Source organism: Amblyraja radiata, chromosome 14, assembly GCF_010909765.2.
Source record: "Amblyraja radiata isolate CabotCenter1 chromosome 14, sAmbRad1.1.pri, whole genome shotgun sequence".
Classification (NCBI taxonomy): Eukaryota; Metazoa; Chordata; class Chondrichthyes; order Rajiformes; family Rajidae; genus Amblyraja; species Amblyraja radiata.
In genome coordinates this window covers 18284450-18310530 of record NC_045969.1, presented here as the reverse complement: position 1 = coordinate 18310530, position 26081 = coordinate 18284450, and the positions used below count along the sequence as shown (strand labels likewise).

General features: G+C 38.8%; 1 protein-coding gene across 30 annotated transcripts in view; it reads left to right on the top strand.

Annotated features, from left to right (window-relative positions):
- LOC116980442 (ABI family member 3 binding protein) overlaps positions 1–26081 on the top strand; it is a 250562-nt gene that overhangs the window by 37694 nt on the left and 186787 nt on the right. For all 30 annotated transcript variants that reach the window (XM_033032679.1, XM_033032666.1, XM_033032680.1 and 27 more), the window contains exons 3-6: positions 5233–5310; positions 9584–9716; positions 16862–17049; positions 18855–18955. In XM_033032679.1, the coding sequence (XP_032888570.1) occupies positions 5233–5310; positions 9584–9716; positions 16862–17049; positions 18855–18955 (500 nt within the window). The remainder of the gene's footprint in view (positions 1–5232; positions 5311–9583; positions 9717–16861; positions 17050–18854; positions 18956–26081) is intronic.

The following is a 26081-nucleotide window of genomic DNA, read 5'->3' as shown; positions in this document are numbered from 1 at the left end:
ACATTGTACAAAAGATATGCATGCTTGTCAACTCTCCCATGACACCACCCTATTTCCCTTTTGGCACTATACTGACAAGTTAAAACATTATAAGAACTTGTCACTTGATAGCTGAGGAAAATATCACTTGATCGCTCATAAAGTGACAATGGTTTCTGTTTTATGTTTTGGGATGACCTTATGTACAAATCTGCTTAGAAGTGAATTGAAGTTTGAGTCAAATTTTTTGTTATTTTGATCAATTATTCTCCACATAATTTTAATTTAGTTTTAATGTATTTCTCTGAATGTTTTCACAAAAACACGGACATACTGAGGCACAACTTGCCATAAGATATTTCATCCTAAAGGGAGCCCCATGTAAAGAGAATACTTCATATTCCTGGGTGAATGTTTTATAAACAGGATATTTTAATGTGTTTTACACTTGATTGTTTACGCCTCAAGGGGCACCATCTGTTTTGGGACGCTGGGAGATAGAATGGAAGCCAATTGACCCTAGCAAGCTAATGAATGGCATCTGCAGTTACATTGAGGATTGGTTTGCAGTTGATGATTTTTTCCATGCATGGTTATGGATGTACAAATTGATAAACATGCAGTAACAGAAACAAGGTCACATTTTTAACCATTAACTTTCTGTACATGGTAGGTTCATTGATAGCAATTAAACTTTAGCATATTGTTAAAATAATCTAAGATCTAACAAGATCCAGATTTAACAAAAAAAGCCCCATAACAAAAGTTCGCATCACTTCAGACTAACTCCAATATTCAACCACAGAATCTTCACACTCTTTAATGTTATTCATTGGTGAGATTAAATTACATAATGGCCATTTTCGTGCAGCTAATGCCTCGATCTATGCCACTTGAAAAAAATGGATTTCCAGATTTGGTCTTGCTTGGAGCTGCTGTAACAATTTTCCATAAATAATGATGTGCACTATTAGTCTATTTTGACAGCAAATTAAGGCCTAATGTTTTGAATAAACCAGATGTTCAAAAAAATGTATTTTACTGCATTTTACTTTACATGAACCAAAAATTAAACCACGATGAAGAAGTCCTGAATTATTTGTTTGAAGGACTTCAAAATTCTTTTTAATTGTAATTTGGAAGGCAAATATTGTCAATTAAAATGTTGACTATTCCTGAAGTCCTAAAGCTATACCTATAAAGCTGGAGGATATGATTTTCTGATTATACATGATGACTCAACATGTACTGGCTCATCTTGAAGAAAGCGAAGAAATTAAATGAGAAGCATTTTGGTAGGCCTTTAACATCTACATAATTAGTGAGCAATATTTTCAGTCTTTATTGAAAAGAGTAAGGACAATTGACCTGAATCCTCAAGTAAAATACCTTTCACTTGTCACAAAAACAAATATGTATCAATGATTTAATAAACATATCTAATCACAGATAAAATACTGTCAGGTCAATAGGGGCAGTTTAATAGGGGCATTGCCGTGTTGAACACATTTAGTGAATGCAAAGAAAGTTCCAGATATTGCTACATTGGAGAGATATGTAACGTGCCCTTCTAAAGTGAAGAAGAGGATATCAAAGGTACACAAAATTGCTGGGGAAACTCAGCGGGTGCAGCAGCATCTATGGAGCGAAGGAAATAGGCGACGTTTCGGGCCGAAACCCTTCTTCAGACTGATGGGGGGTGGGGGGGGGGGGAGAAAGAAGGAAAAGGGGAGGAGGAGGAGGAGGAGGAGGAGCCCGAGGGCGGGCAGATGGGAGGGGGGGAGGAGACAGCTAGAGGGTTAAGGAAGGGGAGGAGACAGCAAGGGCTAGCAAAATTGGGAGAATTCAATGTTAATGCCATACGGACGCAAGGTCCCCAGACGGAATATGAGGTGCTGTTCCTCCAATTTCCGCTGTTGCTCACTCTGGCAATGGAGGAGACCCAGGACAGAGAGGTCGGATTGGGAATGGGAGGGGGAGTTGAAGTGCTGAGCCACCGGGAGTTCAGCTAGGTTATTGCGGACTGAGCGGAGGTGTTCGGCGAAACGATCGCCCAACCTACGCTTGGTCTCCCCGATGTAAATCAAATTACATAATGGCCATTTTCGTGCAGCTAATGGCTCGATCTATGCCACTTGAAAAAAATGGATTTCCAGATTCCATTGCCACCAGCGGAAATTGGAGGAACAGCACCTCATATTCCGTCTGGGGACCTTGCGTCCGTATGGCATTAACATTGAATTCTCCCAATTTTGCTAGCCCTTGCTGTCTCCTCCCCTTCCTTAACCCTCTAGCTGTCTCCTCCCACCCTCCCATCCGCCCGCCCTCGGGCTCCTCCTCCTCCTCCCCTTTTCCTTCTTTCTCCCCCCCCCCCCCCCCCCCCCACCCCCCAACAGTCTGAAGAAGGGTTTCGGCCCGAAACGTCGCCTAATTCCTTCGCTCCATAGATGCTGCTGCACCCGCTGAGTTTCCCCAGCAATTTTGTGTACCTTCGATATTCCAGCATCTGCAGTTCCCTTTTGAACAAGAGGATATCAAAGATTGGTGTTTCTTTTATTTTCCCCATTCACAGTTTTGCAGCAGTATTAGCAAACAACTGGGGACAGATTTTGGTGACGTAAATCTTATTTATGTTATTTATGTTAACAATTGTGAAACTATTGGTAAATAGTAATTAATGTGCAAAAAAGTTGATTTACTTCACTGGAGTATTTAGCCTCTTCCGAAGTGTTCATGAGTTTTCCCTAATGGCAAATTACCAGAATTTTAACCAGGCTGTTTTAAGGTACTTGAGTATTGTGGTAAAAAAAACCCCATAGCTTATACCTTATCAGTGCCTTGCATCCTTTCAGTAACAATACTGTGGAGAGGTGAAATAATTATTCATACAGATAACATTCCAAAATGAAAAATAACTCTCTTCCCACAGATGTAGACTGATTTGCTGAGTGTTTCGAGTATTTTATTTTAGATTTCAGCATCTGCAGTTTTTTTGATTGCCAAAGATTATCATTGAACAGTATTATTGCTCATTCTCTTGAATTAGTATCAACAGATAATTAGTAAACAGTGGAGGAAAATGAGTAAAAAAATTAAGTTTGCATTGGGAATGTAAGTGATAGGTTCAATAAGTTTTGGTAAAAGTTGGTGCTTTAAGCAGTAACTATTTAAAAAAGAAAAAAAAATCAAATTAACAGCAGGATAATCAAAGACCCTTCTGTATGGAATATGTACATAAACAAAATAGTTAATCATTCACAGCTGCAGGTTTTAATCTTCCAACTTGGAGTCAGAAATTTTGTTTGAAGAACCAAATTTCTGCAAATAGTTTACAAGGATGGCTAGATTGTATTAAATATGTACAAACAAAATTCTGTAATTTCTTACACAGGATAATAACATCAAATGATTCATTGGAATGAAGATAATATGAGTTATGCAGTCTTATTGAAGTGGATAGTAAAAGGAAGCAACAATAAATGCCTCTAGATGTTTTTATTTTTAATATGAACCTAAGAATACTGATTCAGACCTGGCGATGTGTGAACATACAATGTATTCATATTCACAGTGCCAACAGGCTTTCAGCCAATCAATTCTCAAGAGGAAAATATAATTTATGAAATAAATAAACATGTTCTACAGCTATTACTGATGCATTAAGACTGTTGGTTGTTTCTCAGTTGATTCTGCATTGTCCAATGCATAATATCACTTCATTTTCAAAGTATTATTTTTATTGTTTTGTTCGTAGTAGCTGATATATTGACAGATGAAACATTTGTGAAATTATTCTCTTTTTCCAATGTTGGAACTTGGGGATGTGTGAATGTGCAAGGTCACATAGGGAATGTGTATGGGAAATTCATAGCGAATAACAAATCTCTGGCAACCATTTCATTTTGGGGCATGTCAATGGCATAAGAATAAAATTGCAAGATGAAAATCCTTATATTTATGCTTTATACTTTGGTATTTTGATTCCAATTAAAACACCTTTGTAAAAAAGAAAATGCCAACTGTTTGATCTAATTTTTAATCCAAATTATACAGTCTCAGAGATAATTTATATTTTTGCTCAATGTATGTGCCACTTTGAAAAGTATGAATTAATAATTAAATGTAAAGAATCGTCACTGATCAAGATAGAATTATGAATTAAATTAAATTAAATTATTAATTCAATGATTTTCTAGATCACTTAATGAAAAGGTTATTGGACTATCAAAACCTTGGATCTGGTGCAAACTTTACTGCCTACCAGGCAACAATGATGCCTGCCTTTTCTATTTGCTTATAAAACCTGGATTATCTTTAGGCACTGGAAAAATACCATCACTGCTGTCTCCACAAAATCCTCAAATTCACTTGATTGATGAGAAAACCATTGTTATTGACATCACTCAGGACAACATCCTTACCTTCGAGGCCTTGTTACAGTTAGTTAGCTTCATTGGATAAGTCATGTCACTACTATGGCAAACACTAGACCCCAAAGCAAGGTCTCCATTTCCAACTTTCTCATGGGAAGCCTTCATGAAGATATGCATCACCCCTAATGGTTCCATAGAATCTGATACACGAATGCTCAAAGTGGAGAAGGAATAATTATCCTTGAATATCCTTGAGTATTGTGCTCTAAATTGCTGTCAGATTAGTGTTGAGTGCTCTTCGATGTCATGTGCAGGGCATAACAGCACTGTAGTTAGTAGCAAAGTGTCACAGTTTCAGAGAGGTGGATTTGATCCTAAACTTGGCTACTGTCAATGCAGAGTTTTCATATTTTGTCTGTGATTGTGTGAATTTGCTCCGGATGCTCTGATTTGTCCTCATCTTCAAAAACACACAGATAGATAAATTGGATACTTTAATTTATCCCCTGGTGTAGGTTAATGGCCTAATGAATCAAAGGAAAGTTGATGATAACACGTGAAAGACTATGTTGCAGGATGCAGAGAGATAGGAGAAGTGGAATGCAACTAATGGGATTGCTCCCTTGTGAGTCAATATGAACCAAAGAAATAGCAAGCATTGCCAATGCTCATGTATGCGCTCCAGCTTCTTATGGTGACCCTCACCACAGGGTTCTTTAGTGTTTGGATAATTAAAATAATCTTGAATTTTTAAAGGGTTCCTTACCTAATTCAAATATAATATCTTTGATTAAGAACACATTTGCTTTGTGAAATAGCTGTTGTGATTTAAAAAAAAAATATATATATATTCAATTGCCTTAATTTGTGTTTGTTTTAGAGTTCAATCCCAAGTATCTTGTTGCAGTTCATCCAGTGGCTGAGCAGAACAAAGCTGTCTTTGGGAAGAAATGTAAAGGTTCGGAATTTTATTTCTGACTGAGTATGATTAAAGTTGAAATTCTCCCACATTCTATACATTTTGTACACTGCCCTCTTTCTTTGCCCGATCTGTTCAAGCCTGCATGTACACAAGAGTATGCCAGAAACTGCAGTTGCTTGAGGCTAATATATAATCAGAAGAAAACACATGTCAGCTTTTAAAAATTCTAGTTTAGTTCAATTTGAATAATCCATGTGAAATCCATGTGCTCTGATATCACATCAAGTTTGTTCACAGCCAAAATCGCAAAACCTTATGAGCAATGTAGAAATGAAGCAGTAAGTAAAGCTCTTCATATTAAATTGCATTTATTTCAGACAGCTTTATTTTTTTTTGTCTTGTCTTATGCATTGTTCATTTAACAGTTTCCCTCAAGTGCCTGTATGTAACATGGAAGATTTTCCTTTCCTTCCACCATGTTCATAAGACATATGAGCAGAATCAGGCCATTTGGCCCATCAAGTCTGCTCTGCCATTCGATCCAGGCTGATCTAATCTTCCCTCTCAATCCCATTCTCCTGCCTTTTCTCCGTAACCTTTGAAGTCTTTACTAATCACTAATCTTTGTACTTATGGTTTTTTGAATTTATAATGCAATCTGTCTAGACTCATATTACTCACCCCTAATGCTTTTGCTTCTAATTTATAAGGGCATGTGTAGTGCTAGGGATCCTGGGTATAAATAAAAAAGCTTTTTAATTCTTTGACTGCACGATAGAAATCATGGTTCTTTCTGTTGCCGAACATCATTCTTCTTGGATCACACAGTGCTGCACACCATGATCAGAGTTGTTATTGGCTTTGCGAAGATGTCATGCAGCTGGTGAGCAATTAAGATGTTGCATATTTGTATGGCAACATCATTGATGGCTATTTCCAGGCTGTATTTGTTAATTTTCCTCTTGATAATAACTTGATTAAATGTAATGTCGCAGTTCAAAAATACATTGTTACATCCATTAGTCCCAACATTAAACCTGTAGCATTCGACATAATATTTCCAATAATGTTGATCATAAATTTTTTGCCGACAAAAGATTCCCAAGAGAAACTAATTGCAATTTGATATTTACGTACAAATGAGGAACACCCAATTTTATTCTGGCATTTAATAAGATCATTACTGATCTGACTGTAACCTCACTGATTTCCTGTCAACTCTCAAGCTTTCGTACGTTGCTTATCAAGGAAATATATACATCTGCCTGAAAAGACGGCACAGTAGTAGGGGCAGCACAGTGGCGCAGGTTTGATCCTGACCTCGGATGCTGTCTGTGTGGAGTTCACACATTCTCCCTGTGAGCATGTGGGTTTCCTTCGAGTGCTCCAGTTTCCTCCCACATTTGTAGGTTGATTGGCTTCTGTAAATTGCCCCTAGTGTCTAAGGAATGGATGAGTATGTGGAATAACATAGCTCTAGTGTGAATGGGTCAGTGTGGATTTGGAAGACCAAAGGGTTGTATCTTTTAATCAATCAAAAAACGTTTTAAAGTTCACTGGGGCCTTTGAGGAAGGGAGTTCCAAAGACTTGAGATCCTTTGAGAGATAAAATTTCACCTCACCTTGATCTCAGATGGGTGACCCAATTATTTACAAAGTGAACACTTAACTACAAAATTAACCAACATAGGAAACATTCACTCCTATGCTTTGTATTACAAGGAGTGAATAGAACTAGTTGTTGACTGGGATCCACAATAGTTGGGTCCCCAGAAAGGTTTTCTCCAATTGATTATTTAAATATCTGCTAATCAGTCAAAATGTGTAAGAAGGAACTGCAGATGCTGGTTTAAACCGAAGATAGACACAAAAAGCTGGAGACGAAATGTGTAAGAACCCATCCCTTCTCTCCAGAGATGCTGCCTGTCCCACTGAGTTACTCCAGCTTTTTGTGTCTATCTTCTGCCTATCAGAACCGGTTTTGACATGCCTTTAGAACTTTGAACTGATCAGCAACCAATCAGTTCAACAGAATCTTTGTATCAAGCTTTTTTGACCTTGTTTCCATTAAAGCATTTATTTTTGTAATCCTTAACTACTTCCATAGGCCAAGCCATCCATTCTTTGAACAAGAAAGCCAAACTGCAATAGAGGTGCACATCAGGTTTAGCTATTCACCATCCTTAATAAAAAACCTTTCACAGCACCGATCTTCCATTTTTATAGCCATTGTGAAATATCCAATCTTCTATCCTTGAAAGCCCTTGTCAATTTTACAGAGAACTCCTTGTTTGAAACTGTCTGATCAGGTTTCTGCTCCATCTACATTATTAAATGCTCTGGTCACACAAAATCGCACATGATTATACAAAAGCTAATCTAGTTGTACTCGCCTTGACAGATATCCTTTTGTCATGGTGAGTCACATAATGATATTCCAATAGCTCTCTGCCATTATCTAGCCAGATGGAACAGTTCCATACATAACTTACAAAAGCAACAGAATCACCATTAGTGGTTACTCTTTTTGTGTCTCAATTAACTTCAGATGTTTCTCAAATCTTCCTTGGCTCCATTCTATTTCTCATACATATTCTGTTCCCTGCTAACTTTCTCCAAAAAACTTCCTGAAGCTCCATCTGCAAATTTACAAAACTAATCTCAACCACCATAAACTTGCATGACATTCAAACAAGGACTCCCCTGTAACTTATTTGTTGACCATTTCACCGAACACTTTGACTCAACCCGCCAAGGCCTATTAGATCTTCCGATTGCTAATCATTTTTGCTCCTCTTCCCATTCCCATACTGACCTTTCTGTCCTGGGCCTCCTCCATTGCCAGACTGAAGCCATATGCAAACTGAAGGAACAGCACCTCATATTCCGCTTTGGTAGGTTACAAGCCAATGGTATGACCATTGAGTTCTCCTATTTCTCTAACTATAAACCCCCCTCCCTTCTTCCCCCATCCCTTTTCCCCCCTCTCTCCTCTGTGCCTCACCTGGACTCTCACATATCTCCCCCCTCCCTCTTGCCTTCCACCTGCATTCCTTCTTCAAGCTTCACAATTCACAACAATTCAATCATTTTGTTTTACAACTTATGTCTTTTCCTCTGTGGCCTTTGTCCAGCCATCTGCCCATAAACCCCCACCTGTATCCAGGACTAGCAGAACTGAAAGTTCCTCCAACAATAGTGAGAAGATTAAAGTTACTAATTAGGTTTTGTTCTCAATCAACTAACTCAATCATCTGATTTGTATCAATCTGAAGCTCAGCCAAAGCTACAATTTTGAGGCATTATTAATATGAAATCTTCATCCATGACATTGTTTTGTTCTTGGTTCTTAACATCATCCAGAACTTGCTGTTCTGCTCCTAATGGTCCAACTGGGTTTACTTATCTCTCTTGCATGAACTGACTGTCGATGTCACAATTTTAAATTCCTTATCCTTGTTTACAGATCCTTTAACCTTCCAATTCTCTACAAACCCTTCAATGGCGTAATCCTTTGAAATGTGCGCACTGTTCTAATTTGGGCTTCTGGTGATTCTTTACATTTGTACATTCAACCATTGGCAGATATGCAGTCGGCTGTGAAGAGCCTAAACTCTGGGATTCCCCCCCCCCAAACCTCACTAACTCTTTCTGCCTTTTAAAATACTCCTTAAAATCTGCCCCTTTGGTTGGCTATCTGCTCTAATATCTCCTTAACAAGCTTGGCAACAATTGCTGTTTAATAAAACTCCTGTAAAAAAACTTTGGAACATAAACATAAGTATTGGGAAATTTTTGCAGGTCGAGTCCCATCTCTGGAGAGAGAAACGGTTGACATTTCTAGTTTGTAATCCTTCATTGGAATGGAATTGTTTTCAGGTTTCCAGTATCAGTAATTTTTTTTTAACATTTTTTGGTAAAGATTTTGTATGAATGGAAATTGTTGTTCTGCATTTTGGTATGCACTGACTCCTATGCCGTAGCCTCATCACATTCTTTTTAAATGTTCATGGATACCCGTTGCTGCTCCTGGCATGCTTTTTGCTGTTCGTCATTAAACAAGAATTAGAACCTTGCTTGATGGTAGAACAGGATATGTGCCAAGTCATTGAGGATGGGTAATTGTTTGGTCCTCAAGGACTACCTAATAAGAGAAAGGATGAGAGTACAGACTGTTTACTCAAATGGTATGATCAGCTTTCGAATTTGTTTGTACTGTAAGCTGAAACCTAAACAATTATTTTCATTCCAGAATGAATGGCTTAAGTATGGAGAATGTATTGACATGCAAACTGTCATGCCATTTTAGGTCATCTTGATCTTCACAAGCCACCAAAGTTAACAATAGATCCTCGAACCCCTACCTCGGTGTTTCTGACATGGGCGCCGCACAGTTTTAAAGATAAAGGTTATAAGGTTGGAAAGGAATGTGAAATTGAAAGGTAATATTTCTGAAAATGTATGCTTTGAATTCAGAAACCATTTATACAGGCGTAATCAGTTGAATAATGCTTTTAATTTTGATATATATATGTGTGTGTGTGTATATATATATATTTGATCGGTGTAAGATATCAAATTTTCTCAAGGTTGAGTTTTCTCATATAAGTTGCTGAATCTTTAGCCATAAACACAAAGGTGGGCAATTTGAGTAAAGTGGCCCAAGAAATAGTGGGGGATATCTGATTGCTGATTCCTAGTTCAAGCATCTTGCACAGAGTCTGCTGTTGGATGACCAGGGTGTGGCAGAGTTTATTTTAGTTTATTAATGTCGTGTGTACCGAGGTACTGTGAAATTTTTTTTAGGTGCGTGCTATCCAGTCATTGAAATTACTATACATAATTGCAGACAAGCCATCCACATCGTACAAATACAGGGTAAAGGGTATTACATTCACTGCAAGATAAAATCCAATTAAAGATAGTTATAAGGTCTCCAATGAGGTAGATGGGAGGTCAAGACCACGCTTCAGCAGGTGAGAGGACGGTTCAGTTGCTTGATAACAGCTGGGAATAAACTGTCCCTGAATTTGGAGCCTTTTAAACATTAGTACCTCTTGCCTGATATTAGAGGGATTAAAGGGAGGGGTTGAGACTAGTCCTTGATTATGGTAGTGACCTTGCCGAGGTAGTGTGAAGTGTAGATGGAGGCAATGAAAAGTAGGTTGATTTGCACGATGGTCTGGGTTATGTCCACAATTCACTGCTATTTAGTGCAGTCTTGGATGGAACTGTTCCTAAACCATGCTGTGACACATCCCGATAAAATGCTTTCTAAGGCTTATCTGTAGAAGTTGGTGAGGGTCTTTAGGGATATGTCGAACTTCCTAAATTTTCTAAGGATGTAGAGGTGTTGGTGTGCTTTCTTGTCCAATGTGGCTGATCCAGGACAAATTGCTTGTGATATTTATTCCTAGGAACTTGAAGCTTTCGACCATCTCTACTTTGGGGTGTGTGTACTGCTTTGCTTCCTGAAGTCAATTGGAGCTTAAGATCCAATGTGATTTTGCGATCTTATGTCTGTTAATAATGCAATTAACATAATGATACATATCAGGGTAATCAACAGAAGTAATATTAAAAAACATATTCTGAATTGAAGGAATGCAGATTTAAAGAAGGCTTGTTGGGCAGTGTGACTTGTACAGGAGGAGAAAGGCAATGGAAGATCTTAAAATTGATGAAGATTTTAAAATGGTGATATTTTCCATCCTTGGTCTCTCCGCCATGCTTGCTGTTTTGGCCTTTTCACTAGCTGGCACACAGCAAAATCCTGACAATCCTAAGCAAAAAATACAGCAAATTTTAGTTATAGGCAACCTCCCAGTGCTACAGCCAGTTGGGTGACAGAAATTTGCCCTTATATATTTCATAAATCACAACCAAAAAATTTGAGATCTGGGACAAAATTCACACCTATGGAAACTGTGTGGGGGAAAAAAGTAAATAAATGAACACAATATTAATTGTTTTTGAATCATGTTTCTTGACATGAATGCAGATAACAAGACTACGTTATGGAAAATTGCAATATGTATAATTTTCTAGGATCGTATCTCCCCATAATGGGTGCGCTTGTAATACATCAATAGTGGTGCAGGCTCGAAGGGCCGAATGGCCTACTCCTGCACCTATTTTCTATGTTTTTATCCAACCACTAGTGGTGCGATAACAAATTGCAAATAACCATACATGGTGCATATATTTGCAGAAATAACAGCACAGCCTTAATCTTACTTTCATGAAGTTGCTGCAGTTGCTTATTAATGTATCAGTAAACTTAATATTAAATATTAGGGATGGTACTAAACAGTAGAAGAAACCATTACAGTGCCCTTCATTATGTTTGGGACAAAGACCCATCATTTATTTATTTGCCTCTGTAATCCACAAATTGTAATAGAAAAAATCACATGTGGTTAAACTGTACATTGTCAGATTTTATTAATTGCCATTTTTATACATTTTGGTTTCACCATGCAGAAATTACAGCTGTGTTTATACGTAGTCCCCCCCATTTCAGGACAGCATACTGTTTGGGACACATGGCTTCACAGATATTTGGAAATGCTCAGGTGTGTTTAATAGCCTCCTTAATGCAGGTATAAGAGATCTCTCAGCACCTAGTCTTTCCTCCAGTCTTTCCATCACCTTTGGAAATTTTTATTGCTGTTTATCAACATGAGGACCAAATATGCGCAAATGAAAGTCAAAGAAATCATTATGAGACTGAGAAACAAGAATAAAACTGTTAGAGACATCAGCCAAACATTAGGCTTACCAAAATCAACTGTTTGGAACATCATTAAGAAGAAAGTGAGCTTACTAATCGCAAATGGACTGAGGGCCACGGAAGACCTCCACAGCTGATGACAGAAGAATTCTCTCTATAATAAAGAAAAATCCCCAAACACCTGTCCGACAGATCAGAAACACTTCAGATGTGGAATTGTCAATGACCAGTGTCTGCAGAAGACTTCATGAACAGAAATACAGAGGCTATACTGCAAGATGCAAACCACTGGTTAGCTGCAAGAATAGGATGGCCAGGTTACAGTTTGCCAAGAAGTACTTAAAAGAGCAACCACATTTCTGGAAAAAGGTCTTGTGGACAGATGAGACGAAGATTAACTTATATCAGAGTGATGGCAAGAGCAAAGTATGGAGGAGAGAAGGAACTGCCCAAGATCCAAAGCATACCACCTCATCTGTGAAACCCGGTGGTGGGGGTGTTATGGCCTGGGCATGTCTGATTGCTGAAGGTACTGGCTCTCTTATCTTTATTGATGATACAACTGCTGATGGTAGTAGTATAATGAATTCTGAAGTGTATAGACACATGCTATCTACTCAAGTTGAAACAAATGCCTCAAAACTCATTGGCTGACAGTTCATTCTACTGCAAGACAATGATCCCAAAAATACTGCTAAAGCAACAAAGGAGTTTTTCAAAGCTAAAAAAATGGTCAATTCTTGAGTGGCCAAGTTAATCACTCGATCTGAACCCAATTGAGCATGCCTTTTATATGCTGAAGGGAAAACTGAAGGGGACTCGCCCCCAAAAGAAGCATAAGCTAAAAATGACTGCAATACAGGCCTGGAAGAGTATCACCAGAGAAGACACCCAGCAAATGGTGATGTCCATGAATCGCAGTCATTGCATGCAAAGGATATGCAACAAAATACTAAACAGGACTACTTTTATTTACATGACATTGCTGTATTCCAAACATTATGGTGCCCTGAAACAGGAGGACTATGTATAAACACTGCTGTAATTTCTACATGGTGAATCCAATATGTATAAAAATGGCCTTTATTAAAATCTGACAATGTGCACTTTAACTACATGATTTTTTTCTATTACAAATCTCACATTGTGGAGTATAGAGGCAAATAAATAAATGATGGGTCTTTGTCCCAAACATTATAGAGGGGGGGGGGGGGGGGGGGACACTGTAAATTGGGAGGGGGGGGGGGGGGGAGGGGTTCATCCTTGCAATGCCAATCAACCTGCCCAACCCAGGTAGGAAACAATTTAAACTGTGCGGAGGTCATGCCTCCATTTTAACTTACTTATTTTTTTTCACTCTTAATCTTAATCCAATCTTTCTTTCTAGTTGTTAAATATTGTAAAATAAAAGATGAAACATACTGGAAATGTACATAAACAGTCTTCATGGAGAGAGAGGAAAGGTGTTTATGTCCTGGGCTGACTTTAATCAGTTTTGATTCAAGGTCATTAACTTGAGATTTTAACTCGATTGTAGTTCAAAGATATTGCCTGATTTCCACTATTCGTAGTTTTCATTTGTGAAGTAATTAGTCTTTATTCTAATATGCTCTTCTTTTGCATTTTCTCCTGTTCAACTCTTCCCTTCAATTTCATTAATGGAAGAGAGAACAGACAGTCTGGCTTCGCTTTCAGTGAGATTCCAATGATGCCCCTTTGACCTGACTCTAACGTCTTCACTCTACATTTATCACCAGGTTACAAATAAAAAACTTTAAACCTGAGTAGTAGTGGGAAAACTTCAGTCAAATTAGTGGGCTCTTAACTAAATTAGTTCTGAATAGAAATACAATATTTTTGATTCTGGTGATTAATGCGAATAAATAAGAAGTGACAATTCTGGCAAAATGGACTGAGACCAGCTGCTGGCAACGGAGAAAGACATTGCAGTTGGACAATTTCAGATTGTATACACTCAGTTAATCTAGCAAGCCTTCTGAGTAAAACTGAGAAGGAAGTTATGTTTTTCCAGGAACACTTTCTGAGTTGTGTCACCCCTTGTAACAGTGCCAGCCAAAGGCAGCACAGCATTGCTTGTTTCATACTAGTAAATGTGAGAATGTTGGGGAGAAAATGTGAGGGTACCAGAAGAAAGTCCTGGAGTGACAAAATTATGACTGGGAAAGAGATGCAAGGAACCACAGAGGAAACATATTGATAGTTTTCATAACAAAATAGAACGATACATAATTATGTGGGAAATAAGAAAGAGGAGAATGATTATTTTTAACTTGGCAGTCCTGGTGAGGCCGTGGAATTATTTTCTGCATACAGTCCACACCTGGGAACAATGCTAATTTCATTGACATCTTTAGAGGATGCTCCATTGCTACTGATTAATTTACCTGTGCACAAGTCTTTGATTAAAGGACACAAGGACCACCTTTGTTCATTTCTTGCAAAGTTGCATTTAAGAGCCTGGACAGATTAAAGCTGCTTCTGCTTCAGAATCTCACTTTCTACTACCAATCACTTCTGAAAAGTGCATCTCCTTCTTCATGGGTTCATAGAATCATGGAAGTTTGCAATGCAGGAGGATGCCATGTAGCCTGGTGTATGGGTTGGGTCTTACAAAGAGCCGCTCAATAGTGATTACTCTGCTTAATTCCAGAACTCCAAAAGTGAACTTTCCACGATTTAATGTTGACAGTTTATTGATTCAAATTAAGTAATCCATTTGAAAGAGTGTGATTACTGACCACATCACGGGGACATCAGGGATTCCAATCCATCAAATGTAATTGCTATATATCTAAACTCAATATTGCCCACAATCACAATAGCCCCAACAGGCTGTTTTTTACTTAAGGTAAAACTAACTTGACATTATATATTGAGTTGGCTGTATATCTGCTTTGGTACTTATTTTTATTTAATATGCTTTGATGCTGTTAATACCAAATGTGGCAGACACATTGGCTTTTCCAACAAATATAAATTTTCTGATGCTAAGGGCAAAAGTAAAAGGACGACGATTGTTTCCAGTGTAGAGTTACAAAACTGAGAAATAAAGATGTTTACAAATTAGGCCACTTCGCTAGAGGGATGTAAAAGATAGCATTGAAATAGCACAATGTAAAAAAAAAAAGTAAGATAAAAGAAAATATTTAAAAGTGAGATATTTAATATAAGATAGAAAAAAGCAACATAATTACTTAAAAATACTAATTCTTAATCTTATTTTAACTGAATCACTTTAGGGTATTTTAACTATGTATAAGCATAAAAACTATCCCCAAAATAGGATAATAAAATTGAAAAGTGCTGAGCATATAATAAATAATACAATTTTTGTAATATATTTACTGTTGCCACTGTGGCACTAACTTGTTAACATTTTGTATGTGAACTAGATATGGACTGCTGTGCAAAACATGCCAGGCAATATTTTTTCGCAAGGACGTTTCTGTCCCTCATGGCGGAATTTGCTCTGTGAAGTCAAAAGTTAATTCAGTCCTGTAGCAAACAGTGTTCTCTTTAAATGCGGTATTCTCATTTTAGAGGGTTACAAGAGGAGACCTTTGAAAGTATTTTAAAATCATTTAACTGTGAAATATTTAGTGAGCTGGAAAGGCCAGTAGCTTTTTAGAACAAGGATGAGAGCCAGTCTTGTATATAGAACAGAGTCACACAGCATGGAAACAAGCCCTTCTGCCCGACTCGTCCATGCCAGCAAACATGCCCATCTAAGCTAGTCCTATTTACCCACGTACTGTATATTACTTAAAAGCTCATGTCAAATTGCTTAAAGAGACATGAACATTCTGGTCATGAACAAACTAAATAATTTTGGATTATTTTGTTTCGGGTGATTGTAACAAATACTGTTCTTTTCATTTGGTTTTATATTCTTGCGCTGTATTAAATTCAGTAATTTGCTTTTATAAGATTTTATTGGCTCATGGTATATGTTTATCTGAATGATGCATATAATAGTAAATTTCCAGGAAAAAATGACATTGATGTTCCATTCGTGAATTTTTTGACGTTTGAATCTTGCCAAATTCAATAGATTACTTGGGCTCATTTTGAAATAATATTTGGTAATAACTTGCATCACAGTGGTGGATACCATTCATTAAAATGTTGACACTGCTTAATCCCAGATGAGCAACAATATTTGTTAATTCAATTTAGAACTTTTTACAATTTTGTGGCAATTGCAGATATGAAATTGAAGGTGATTTTGCAGGCCTTTTTTATTCCAGGGAAGCCAAACAATTTCAAAGTTCGAATATTGCAGTATAAGAATAATTGAAATGGAAGCATAGTAGATTTCTTGTCACATACAAAGTATATGACATTAGAATACAGAGGTTAAAATCTAGCAAAGATTTGATTCATACAATAGGGGGCCAAATTTCAGCCACCACCTCCTTTTCCTGTCACTCAGCCTATTCTGAGCAATTCAGCAAGAATGTCATTTTTGCTGCTTCATTTTGTTTGAACAAAATCTAAAGTACGACAATGAGAAGTATTTATCTGTTTCCTCTGGGAGAAAACAACTGTCACATTTCATTTAAAAAAAAGCTTTTTTTCGTAAGGAAAACATTGCAGGTTTTGAAAATCTGAAGTGAAAGAGCTGGAAAAACACTGGTGAGATGGAAGCAGACAGCGGTGAGCTGCTGCCTTAAACCACTACTGTCCATTCAGTACAGGAATTCCCATTGTGTTGTTTGCTGTTAGGGAATTCTATAAGACCTTAATGTTTGGATTGTTATCAGGATGCATCATATCATGGCCAGTATATGAATTTGTTATGTCCCCTTGTAATACTTTTAAATTTCCTTTTAGGCAATTCACTGTCCGGTACAGAGAAAAGGAGCGAGACAAGGAATGGAAATATCAGTTTTGCCCAACAAGTGAAACAACAATAAACAATTTAAAACCAAACACTGTTTATGAATTTGGGATACAAGTAACAAAAGCAAAAGAGGGTGGCAATTGGAGCAAGCCCAAGACCTACACCACTACCGTGACTCGTAAGATCTTTTGTGTGATATATGACAGCACTGATATTGTATTTTTTATTAATTATACAAAGGAGCAGGGTGGTTGGAGATGATGGCAGAAAGATGTGCACACCAGGGTGGGGTCAGAGTGAGGGGCGCAATTAGAGTGTAAGTGGAATGTGAGTTTGCGTGTGGCCTCACTATGGCAATGAAGGAGGCTAATGCCCCTGTCCCACTTAGGAAACCTGAACGGAAACCTCTGGAGACTTTGTACCCCATCCAAGGTTTCCGTGCGGTTCCCGGAGGTTGCAGGTGGTTGCCGGAGGTTGCAGGTAGTGGAAGCAGGTAGGGAGACTGACAAAAACCTCCGGGAACCGCACGGAAACCTTGGGTGGGGCGCAAAGTCTCCAGAGGTTTCCGTTCAGGTTTCCTAAGTGGGACGGGCATAAGAACAAAAAGTTCAGTATGGAAAGGGAAAGAGGAGATAAAATGGTCAGCAACCAGGAGATCTAGCAGGTCACCTTTATTTCCTCTGACCCCACCCCAGCGAGCATACATTTCTTCCACCTTCTCCAACCACCCCAATCACCCTACTCCATTGCACCTCCGCCCCCCCCCCCCCCCACTTCACTCATTCCCATCCCCGTCCATATTTCCATTTTATCCCCGAACCCCGCAACTCTTTTCTCTGCCTATGTCCTTTTCCACTCATAACTCTTCCATACATTGAGTAGTTCATCAATCTTGGAAAGCCATTAGGTTGGTTGCGTATCATAGAACCAGTACAACTATGGTGTATATGGCAATATTTTATCTGAAGAAATATTCAATTGGGTAATAAACGTCTTGTCCCTATAGATTATTTTTGGTGCAAGATCAAAATTTAACTTTGATATTAAAAATAATGAATGTTGATTCAGCCCAAGAGAAGCTTTACATTTTAACCCATCTTTTCTTATCTGACATCCTTTTGTCTCCTTTTCACCTTTAGTCACAGATTCCACCCATCTGTCAATCAATCCCACCTCCTACCCTTCACCTTTATCGATCTATCACTCGCCAGATTTTGGATCACCCACACTTTCTCTGAAGAAGAGTTCTGACTCGGAACATCGCCTGTCCATTTCCTCCACAGATGTTGCCTGACCCACTGAGTTCCTGCAGCCCTTTGTTTTTTGTTAAAGATTCCAGCATCTGCAGTTTCTTGTGGCTCCATCAAATATGACGTGATATTTGAAATTGCTACCCATACATTGAATCGTTTATCAATCTTGGAAGGCCATTAGGTTTGTTGTTTATCATAGAGCCAGTGCAACTAAGGTGCATATGGCAATATTTTGTTGAAAGAAAGAATCAATTGGATCATATTACGTATATTGATCATGTTGGGTGACTAATTATATCACGTTGCAAGAACAAAATGTAACTTTGATATTAAAAATAGTTCATGTTGATTCAGTATGAGATAAGAAATCATGACAACTGTATTTAGAAGGAACAAATGAACATCTAGATCGATATGAATAGTTACACCTAATAACATTGAGCGACAACCAAGATTACAAAAATATATGGAGAGTAATAGCAACTGAGTGAACAAATGTGACTGATAGGATTGTTCTACAGAAAGCCAACAGGCTGAATGGGGTCATTCTGAGCCACACCTCTTCATTAACTATTATTAATGTAGTCTGGGGAAATGGAGTACTGTATTTTATATTATTTATTTTTGTTTTTAATTACATTTTTTAAAATTACATTTAATAAATGTAGTTTAATTGACAAATGACTGAATGTGCTTGATGTATTTGTAATATGATTATTGTTTTGTTTAGCTCAACCGAGAAGCACCACAAATGGCCAAAGTAAAAATGAATCAAATAAACCTGAAGTGAACTTTAACAGTGGGAATACCAAGCATACAAGGAAACATGGGGTAGGTTGCTTTGCCTCCTGGCATCTACCACTCTATGTGGAACACCGTATCAAAATATATTTAATTTCATTAAACAGCCGTTTAAGTAGGTCCTCTCACGGTTAGGATTGTTTACTTATGGGCAGCCCATATATAGAAAGGAGCTGACATGCTGGGAGACCGGCAGGGTGGATTTTCCAGCTGCTGCAGGTGTGTAGGTATCTTAGACATGTGGTAACTTGGCTCACAGCAGTATCTGAAGCTGTAGTTTAGCAACACATTGCCCTTGGTTAGCCAATGTAATTTTAATATAATGCTAGGCAGTCCGATTTTCGACTTGGAACTATTTGGGTTACGATCAATTCGCTGGAATGGAATCTTCTTATAACCTGTGGAGGATCTGTAATTCAAGAATGATTTTATCGTTAACATATAAAGTAATATATCTACAAATTAGAACTTTGCAATGGAACCAAATTCAGAACCAAATGATAGTTTTATCATTTTGTGGTGTCCATATTGGTAGATTTCTCTGTCAATACAGCCAGCTTGATGAACCTATATGAGAGAATAATTTATGTCATATCAACCAAACCAAGCCATTATCAACCTCACTTGAGAATTCTGAAAAATGAAAAGTAATAACAGTCACTCGAAGACATAAAATTTGGATTACATAAAATTACATGGTAATTAAGGTGTTCCAGGTGGTATTTTAAATGGTGGGAAATCATTAAAACTATGTGAAAGTATATTTTTTTGTAGTGCATTATAGAACCTATCTTGTTTGCTCGTTATTACTTTGGCTACCTTTGCCATTGTTTCATAATTTCTATGTTTTGTAATTTTGGAAAGGTTCAGTGGAGCAGAAAGAAAAGGGGAGAGGGTTATTATGTACAAAGTACGTTTTGCATGACAAGAAGAAAATGTTGGCAACAATATATTTTTTGCACTAGGTCATAAATAGCCCTATTCATTATTCAGTAAAAAAGCTATTTAAAATTAAAAATTCCTGCATAAATCATTTGTGACTTCTCATAAAATAATACACAGGGGCTCACCAGAATTCAAGTCCAATCATTATAACATCTACAGTATCTTGCAGAACAATAAATTAAGTCATATCATAACCAAGTTCATTTTAGCCTGCCAGACTTTAGTGCAACAATTTAATGTTTTAAATGTCATCAATAAACAGTTTTAGAGGAAGTTTAATAACAATGCTGATGAGAAAAAGATTATTGGAAACCCACCGCTAATCAGATTGGATTCTGTGATTTGGTACAGTAAAACTGCCTTTGAGTGGGAAAGACAAGCTATTTTGCAGCAAATATTCCAATGAATACGATTGGTATTATATTAGGTGAGACATTGTTTTGAATGTCCATTCTCCTTCCAAATCAGTACTATGGACATTGACTTCTCTAACTTCAGATAGCCCTTGCTTTCCCTCTCTCTCCATCCCCTCCCACCTCCCAGTTCTCCCACCAGTCTTACTGTCTCTGGCTACATTCTAGTTCTGTCCCACCCACTCCCCTGACATCAGTCTGAAGAAGGGTCTCAACCCGAAACATCCCCCTTTCCGTCTCTCCAGAGATGCTGCCTGTCCCGCTGAGTTACTCCAGCATTTTGTGTCTACCTATGAATTCCTATTCTGATTTCCCTGGGCAATGTAGAATTTTGTGTACATTTACTTAAGTAACATTCACTTCAGTATCAACATACATATGTCAATCCATTCACTTTTTTGGTGCAGCAAGCATACAATTTTATTGCTTCCATGTTTTTATTATTGTCAGGATTTGCCCACTGCTGGTGACACAATTTACTATCTTAGGTAATGGGATTAGTTTATTATTATCATATGTACTGAGGTACAATGAAAAACTTTTGTTTGCATGCTATCCAATCAAATTGGATAATATTATACATGAATAAAATAAAGCCATACACATGTACAATGGGTAGAGTGACGAGAAAAAAGACCAGTGCAGAATATAGTACAGAAAATAGCTTAAAAAATCAAGAAAAAAAGTCGAATGGACACAATAAGATAGGTTGAAAAATCTGGACTGTGCCCTAGCTTATGGAAGGACTGTTCAGAAATCTGATAACAGAGAGGAAAATATTGTTCCTGAGGCTGGTGATACATGTTTTCATGTTTTTTTTATCTTAGACAATAGACAATGTGCAGAAGTAGACCCTTCGGCCCTTCGAGCCAGCACTTTTGTCTGATGGTAGCAGAGAGAAGGAATAACCAGGGTGAAAAAGGAAATGGTTGTCACCATAGTTGGCAATGGTGATAATCTGTACCTCAAACTGTTGCAGTGGTTGATGATAGCGAATTCCAGGATTATCAACCCAGCAATGTTTGAATGCAGACATCAGAATAATGTTCTTTGACAGGCTCTTCCCCGTTAAGGCCATGGAGATCATGGGAAAAACAGAGTTGAAGACATTTTGATGTTACAATCACCATATGCATTGTTGCTGTGAAAGGATAATGAGTTGGGTGAAATAAACATCAATGATGTAACAGCATTGTCCTGGATAATGCTGAATTAATGCACAGCTGCACTCATCCATGCAGGTAGTCAATGTTTTATTGTGATGCTGATAAGATTTGACATTTATATGGTTTTGAGGTGAATAATTAGTATCTGCCATGCTCTTCATGGCCACATTGATATTGTACTTGCAGTTCAGCTTCTGGTTAACAGAGCTTCTTGCGGTGTTAAAGGGGGTCGATTTGGTAATGGCAGCGATACTAATGATTCAGTGGAGATCTGATCCTTCTCCTGCTGAGGTTAATCATTACCATGTACCATGTATAGTATATTAATGCTATTTGTTAAAATAGTTCTAAGAGAAGCTGTACAACTTTTATTATGGAAGAAAAGTAGCTCACTAATTGGACAGCTCAAAATGACTGAGCTGAGAAGAGATTTCAGAGGAACTTCTATCATAATGTTTTGGAGTTGCAGTAACTGGCTTCTGAACAATGTTGCCTTTTAACAGTACTGATGGCATATTTTCAGGGCTGATTTGCGTCCAATGTTCGACACACAGTATATTTTTAATAAAAATAGAAAATATCGAGAAATTCAGCAGGTTAGGCAACTTTTGCAGAAAGAGAAACAGAATTAAAGTTACAAATTGAAATCCTTTTACCAGACCTTGAAAAAAGAGTTTCAAATTACAGAGGGGAGGGGAAGGATAGATGGGTCAAAAGGATGATGTTAGAGAGAGTGAGAACTCAAGGTAACTCGTCGCTGGAGGTGCCTGGGGCTGTAAACATTGGGGCCACATCTCCCCTAATGGTCACATGAACTCAGTTCCACAGAAGTTTCCAGTCCAAACAACGTCAAATAAGTTCAGATGAATTTCAAGGGCAGCATGACAAACTAAAACACATGAAGAACGTTTTGCTTCTATATTTACCAGCCTGTAATTTTCCAGTTCGCTGAAAATTAATGGATAAATTCACATGTTGGCATGTGTATGTGGAAATTCCTGACACATTTATTCAATACTCATTTTGAGAAAAATTGTAGTTGCCATAATGGAAACAAAGTCTAGCTCAAAAGACTAGCGAGAATAGCTGATCAGATGTTAAACTTGGTCTGAAAGTAGAGATTTATGGAAGAAAGCTGAATTAATGCAAAACTTTGTAGTTAGAAAAGATCAGAAGACCTTCAATGGAATAAAATATTGGCCAGGAAAATATAAAGGAAGTTTGAAAAAAAAGTTTAACAAAAACAATTTCAAGACAGCGTTTTTATGTAGAAGATTAGGAAGAAAGTGAACAATTTGGAATATCGTGATCGATAATTGATTTGTCATGAATTAATTGTTTTGTGTAAAATTGTACTTGTCAGAAGTTAACTTATCATTCATAGTTGTCAATAGAGTTATATAATGAGCTATATAATAGAATAGAATAGAATAGAATGCCATATTATTGTCACTATACACATGTACAATGAGATTAAAAGCAGCTCCTACTCAGTGCAGACATGTAATTAGTGCAAAAAACAAAAAACAAAACAAGGGGGGGGGGGGGGGGGGGGGGGATAAGGTGCACAGTTCTGCGGCGCTATATACATATCTATAAAAAGACAATGGATGAATAGAGTGAATAAATAGGATTCCTATATACAGTATGGGTTATTGCACATACTAAAAAAAAATAAGTCAGTACATGTGTGAGTTCAGGGAGGTTATGGCTTTATAAGATGTGTTATATAAGTTGTGCTATACAAGTTGTGCGATATAAGATGTGCTATATGTTATATAAGATGCTGCCTGTCCTGCTGAGTTACTCTAGCATTTTGTGTCTACCTTTGATTTAAACCATCATCTGCAGTTCTTTCTTACACACGTTATCTAATGTGCCACAGGCCTGATTTCAGCATTATAACCTCTGCATTGTAAGACATCTGCCTAACACATCTTGAAAACATTTAAATATCTTTGTTGGCTTGAAAAAAGGATGATGTGAACAACCTGTTGTCATCCAATTCCCAGCAGCAATATTTTTATGAGCCTGTATGGAGTTGTTAAGGGTTTGGAGAAAACTTTTTACTTGTTGCATTTTTGGGATTAGTACAAAAATGATTAGTGATATAACCAAAAATAACTAGGCTAATATTCACAGTCAAAATAATGACCAGGCTAATAGCAAATGGCATGGCAAGTTCAGGCAACCAACAGATGCATAAAGTTGGCAAATAATATTTTGATTTAACATTACAGGTGCACAACCTTTTATCCGAAAGCCTTGGGACCAGACACTTTTCGTAATTCAGAATTTGTCGGTCTTCGGAATGGAATTTTTTTAGCGTAGATTTTAATGGCTGGCTCAGTGGTAGAGTGCTCGGCTCATATCCGCAAGGTCGCGAGTTTGCGCCTTGATCCCGGCAGTAAACTCGGTCGCGAGTTTGAGTCTTCAATGTAGTTTTTTCTTGCAGAATAAATGTTTGTATGAAATGCAGTGTAGGAGAGGTGTACTGACTGTGTGGGCAGAACTTTGGAAGTGATTGCCCACCAGTCTAAAAAGCCGCTGTGCCCTGTCCCTGGGATAGCAGGGGGCGATCAAACAGCACAATACTCCCTGTCCCTGGGATAGCAGGGGGCGATCAAACAGCACAATACCTCCCTCCCCCTCCAACTCCAGAGGAATCCGCTCCCTAATGGGCCGCTACGGCGACAAGTGGCAGTATGCCCACAGCCCGAGCTGCGCCCCCTCATCCGCCACCCCAAGAACAAGACGTACCTTGCACACCATCAGCTTCTGCCCCTACGTGTTCCTCTGGAGTTGGAGCGGGGCTGGGCTGGAGTTGCTGCTGGCTGTGCGTCTCTGGGATCTCCGTGCTTGCAGTGGGCCTGGGGGTCGGTGTCCCGTTGGTCCTGACGTCTCCGGCCACCCCCCTGGACTGGAGCTGAGACTGGAAACTGTACCGCCCTTGCCCCCTCCCTCTGCAACTGCAAACAACCCCACTCTCCTGCAAGGGCGGTACGGTTCCCGGAGGATGGCAGGTGGCCGGAGACGTCAGGACCAACAGGAACCCGCTCCCCGATGGGCCCCTACGACGCCCCGAGCTGCGCCCCGTCATCCGCAACCCAGGTTCCTCTGTAGTTGGAGCGGGGCTGGGCTGGGCTGCTGTTGGCTGTGGGTCTCTGGGATCTCCGTGCTTGCAGTGGGCCTGGGGGTCAGTGTCCCGATGAGGGGGCGCAGCTCGGGGAACGGCTTCTGGTGGTCCTGACGTCTCCGGCCAGTTTGCAGTTTTCCTCTGGAGTTGGAACGGGGCTGGGCTGCTGCTGGCTGTGGGTCTCTGGGATCTCCGTGCTTGCAGTGGGCCTGGGGGTCGGTGTCCCGTTGGTCCTGACATCTCCGGTGACAGTGCAAAGCCCCCGCGCCGGTGCAATGAGCGGGGAGCTGGAGAGGGGAGGGAAGGGGTCACACACATGGCCGGGAAGCAGAGGGGTGTAGGTGGGGTGAAACTGAAGGGAGCGACAATCTGCTGCTGCCTGCCCCGCTGAGTTAAAAAGTTCCCACGCAAGACTCACGAAACACTGTGTATCGTGAGTCTACCGTGGGAACATTTTAACTCAGCGGGCAGGCAGCAGCATATTGTCAATTATTAACCCTCCCGCGCAATATACCCTCACCTTCTCTTTTATGAATGGGGATTTAGTTCCCCTTTCTTCGAGGACCGACCGGAGGTTCCGCTGTCACCTCTGCGGGCCGCCCTCGGTGAACGTTTTCAAGGACCTTTCTTCAAGGACCGAAAAAATGTCCGCTATTCGGAGATTTTCGTTATTTGGATCTTCGGATAAAAGGTTGTGCACCTGTACTTGCAAAGCATAATGCCTCAGATAATAATTCATTTCTTTATTAGTTTTATCTGGAACATCAACTGAATAAGGCTCATAAGTTCCTGTTTATATAAAGTGCAGATTTCAGATGCTGAAATCTGGAGCAAAAAACAAACTGCCAGAGGAACTCAGTGGGTTAAGCAGCATCTGTGGAGGCAAAAGAATGGTTGATGGTTTGCGTCAGGGCTGAGAGCAAGGGAAGATAGCCAATCTAAAGAGGTCAGCGAGAGGGGTGAGTCAGGAACCAATCGTGACTCTGTGGCATGATATCTGAGTAATCCAGCTAGTCCCACTTCTCTACTTGCTGAAAATTCTGAAATTCTGAAAAATATTTCCTATGCTTATCCTGTTCTCCTTCAAATGCTACAGTTGAATTATGTTCCACTGCTACATCTGGCAGTACATTCCTGACAACAGTCATTTGCTGTGTAAAAATATTTTTCCTCATTTCACTTTTTTTTTTGCCAATTACCTTTATTCTTTTACTTGTGTTCTTCACCAGTCCACCAGTATGAAGAATTTCCTTCTCTCTCCCTTGACTATACCTCTTATGATTTTAAGTACTTCCAGCTGATCTCTCACAGTCTGATCTGTTCCAAGGAGAACAGCTTCTCTGGTGTATCCATTTACCTGAACTCATTTTGAGATATCTTTTCTGTGACCCCTCTAAATTATTGGCTTCCAGTACTAGATATACTATTTTAATTGTATTTAATCAGTGTTTTATGAGGATCTGTTTGTTCTTCATTTTAAAAAAAATCAAATGCTT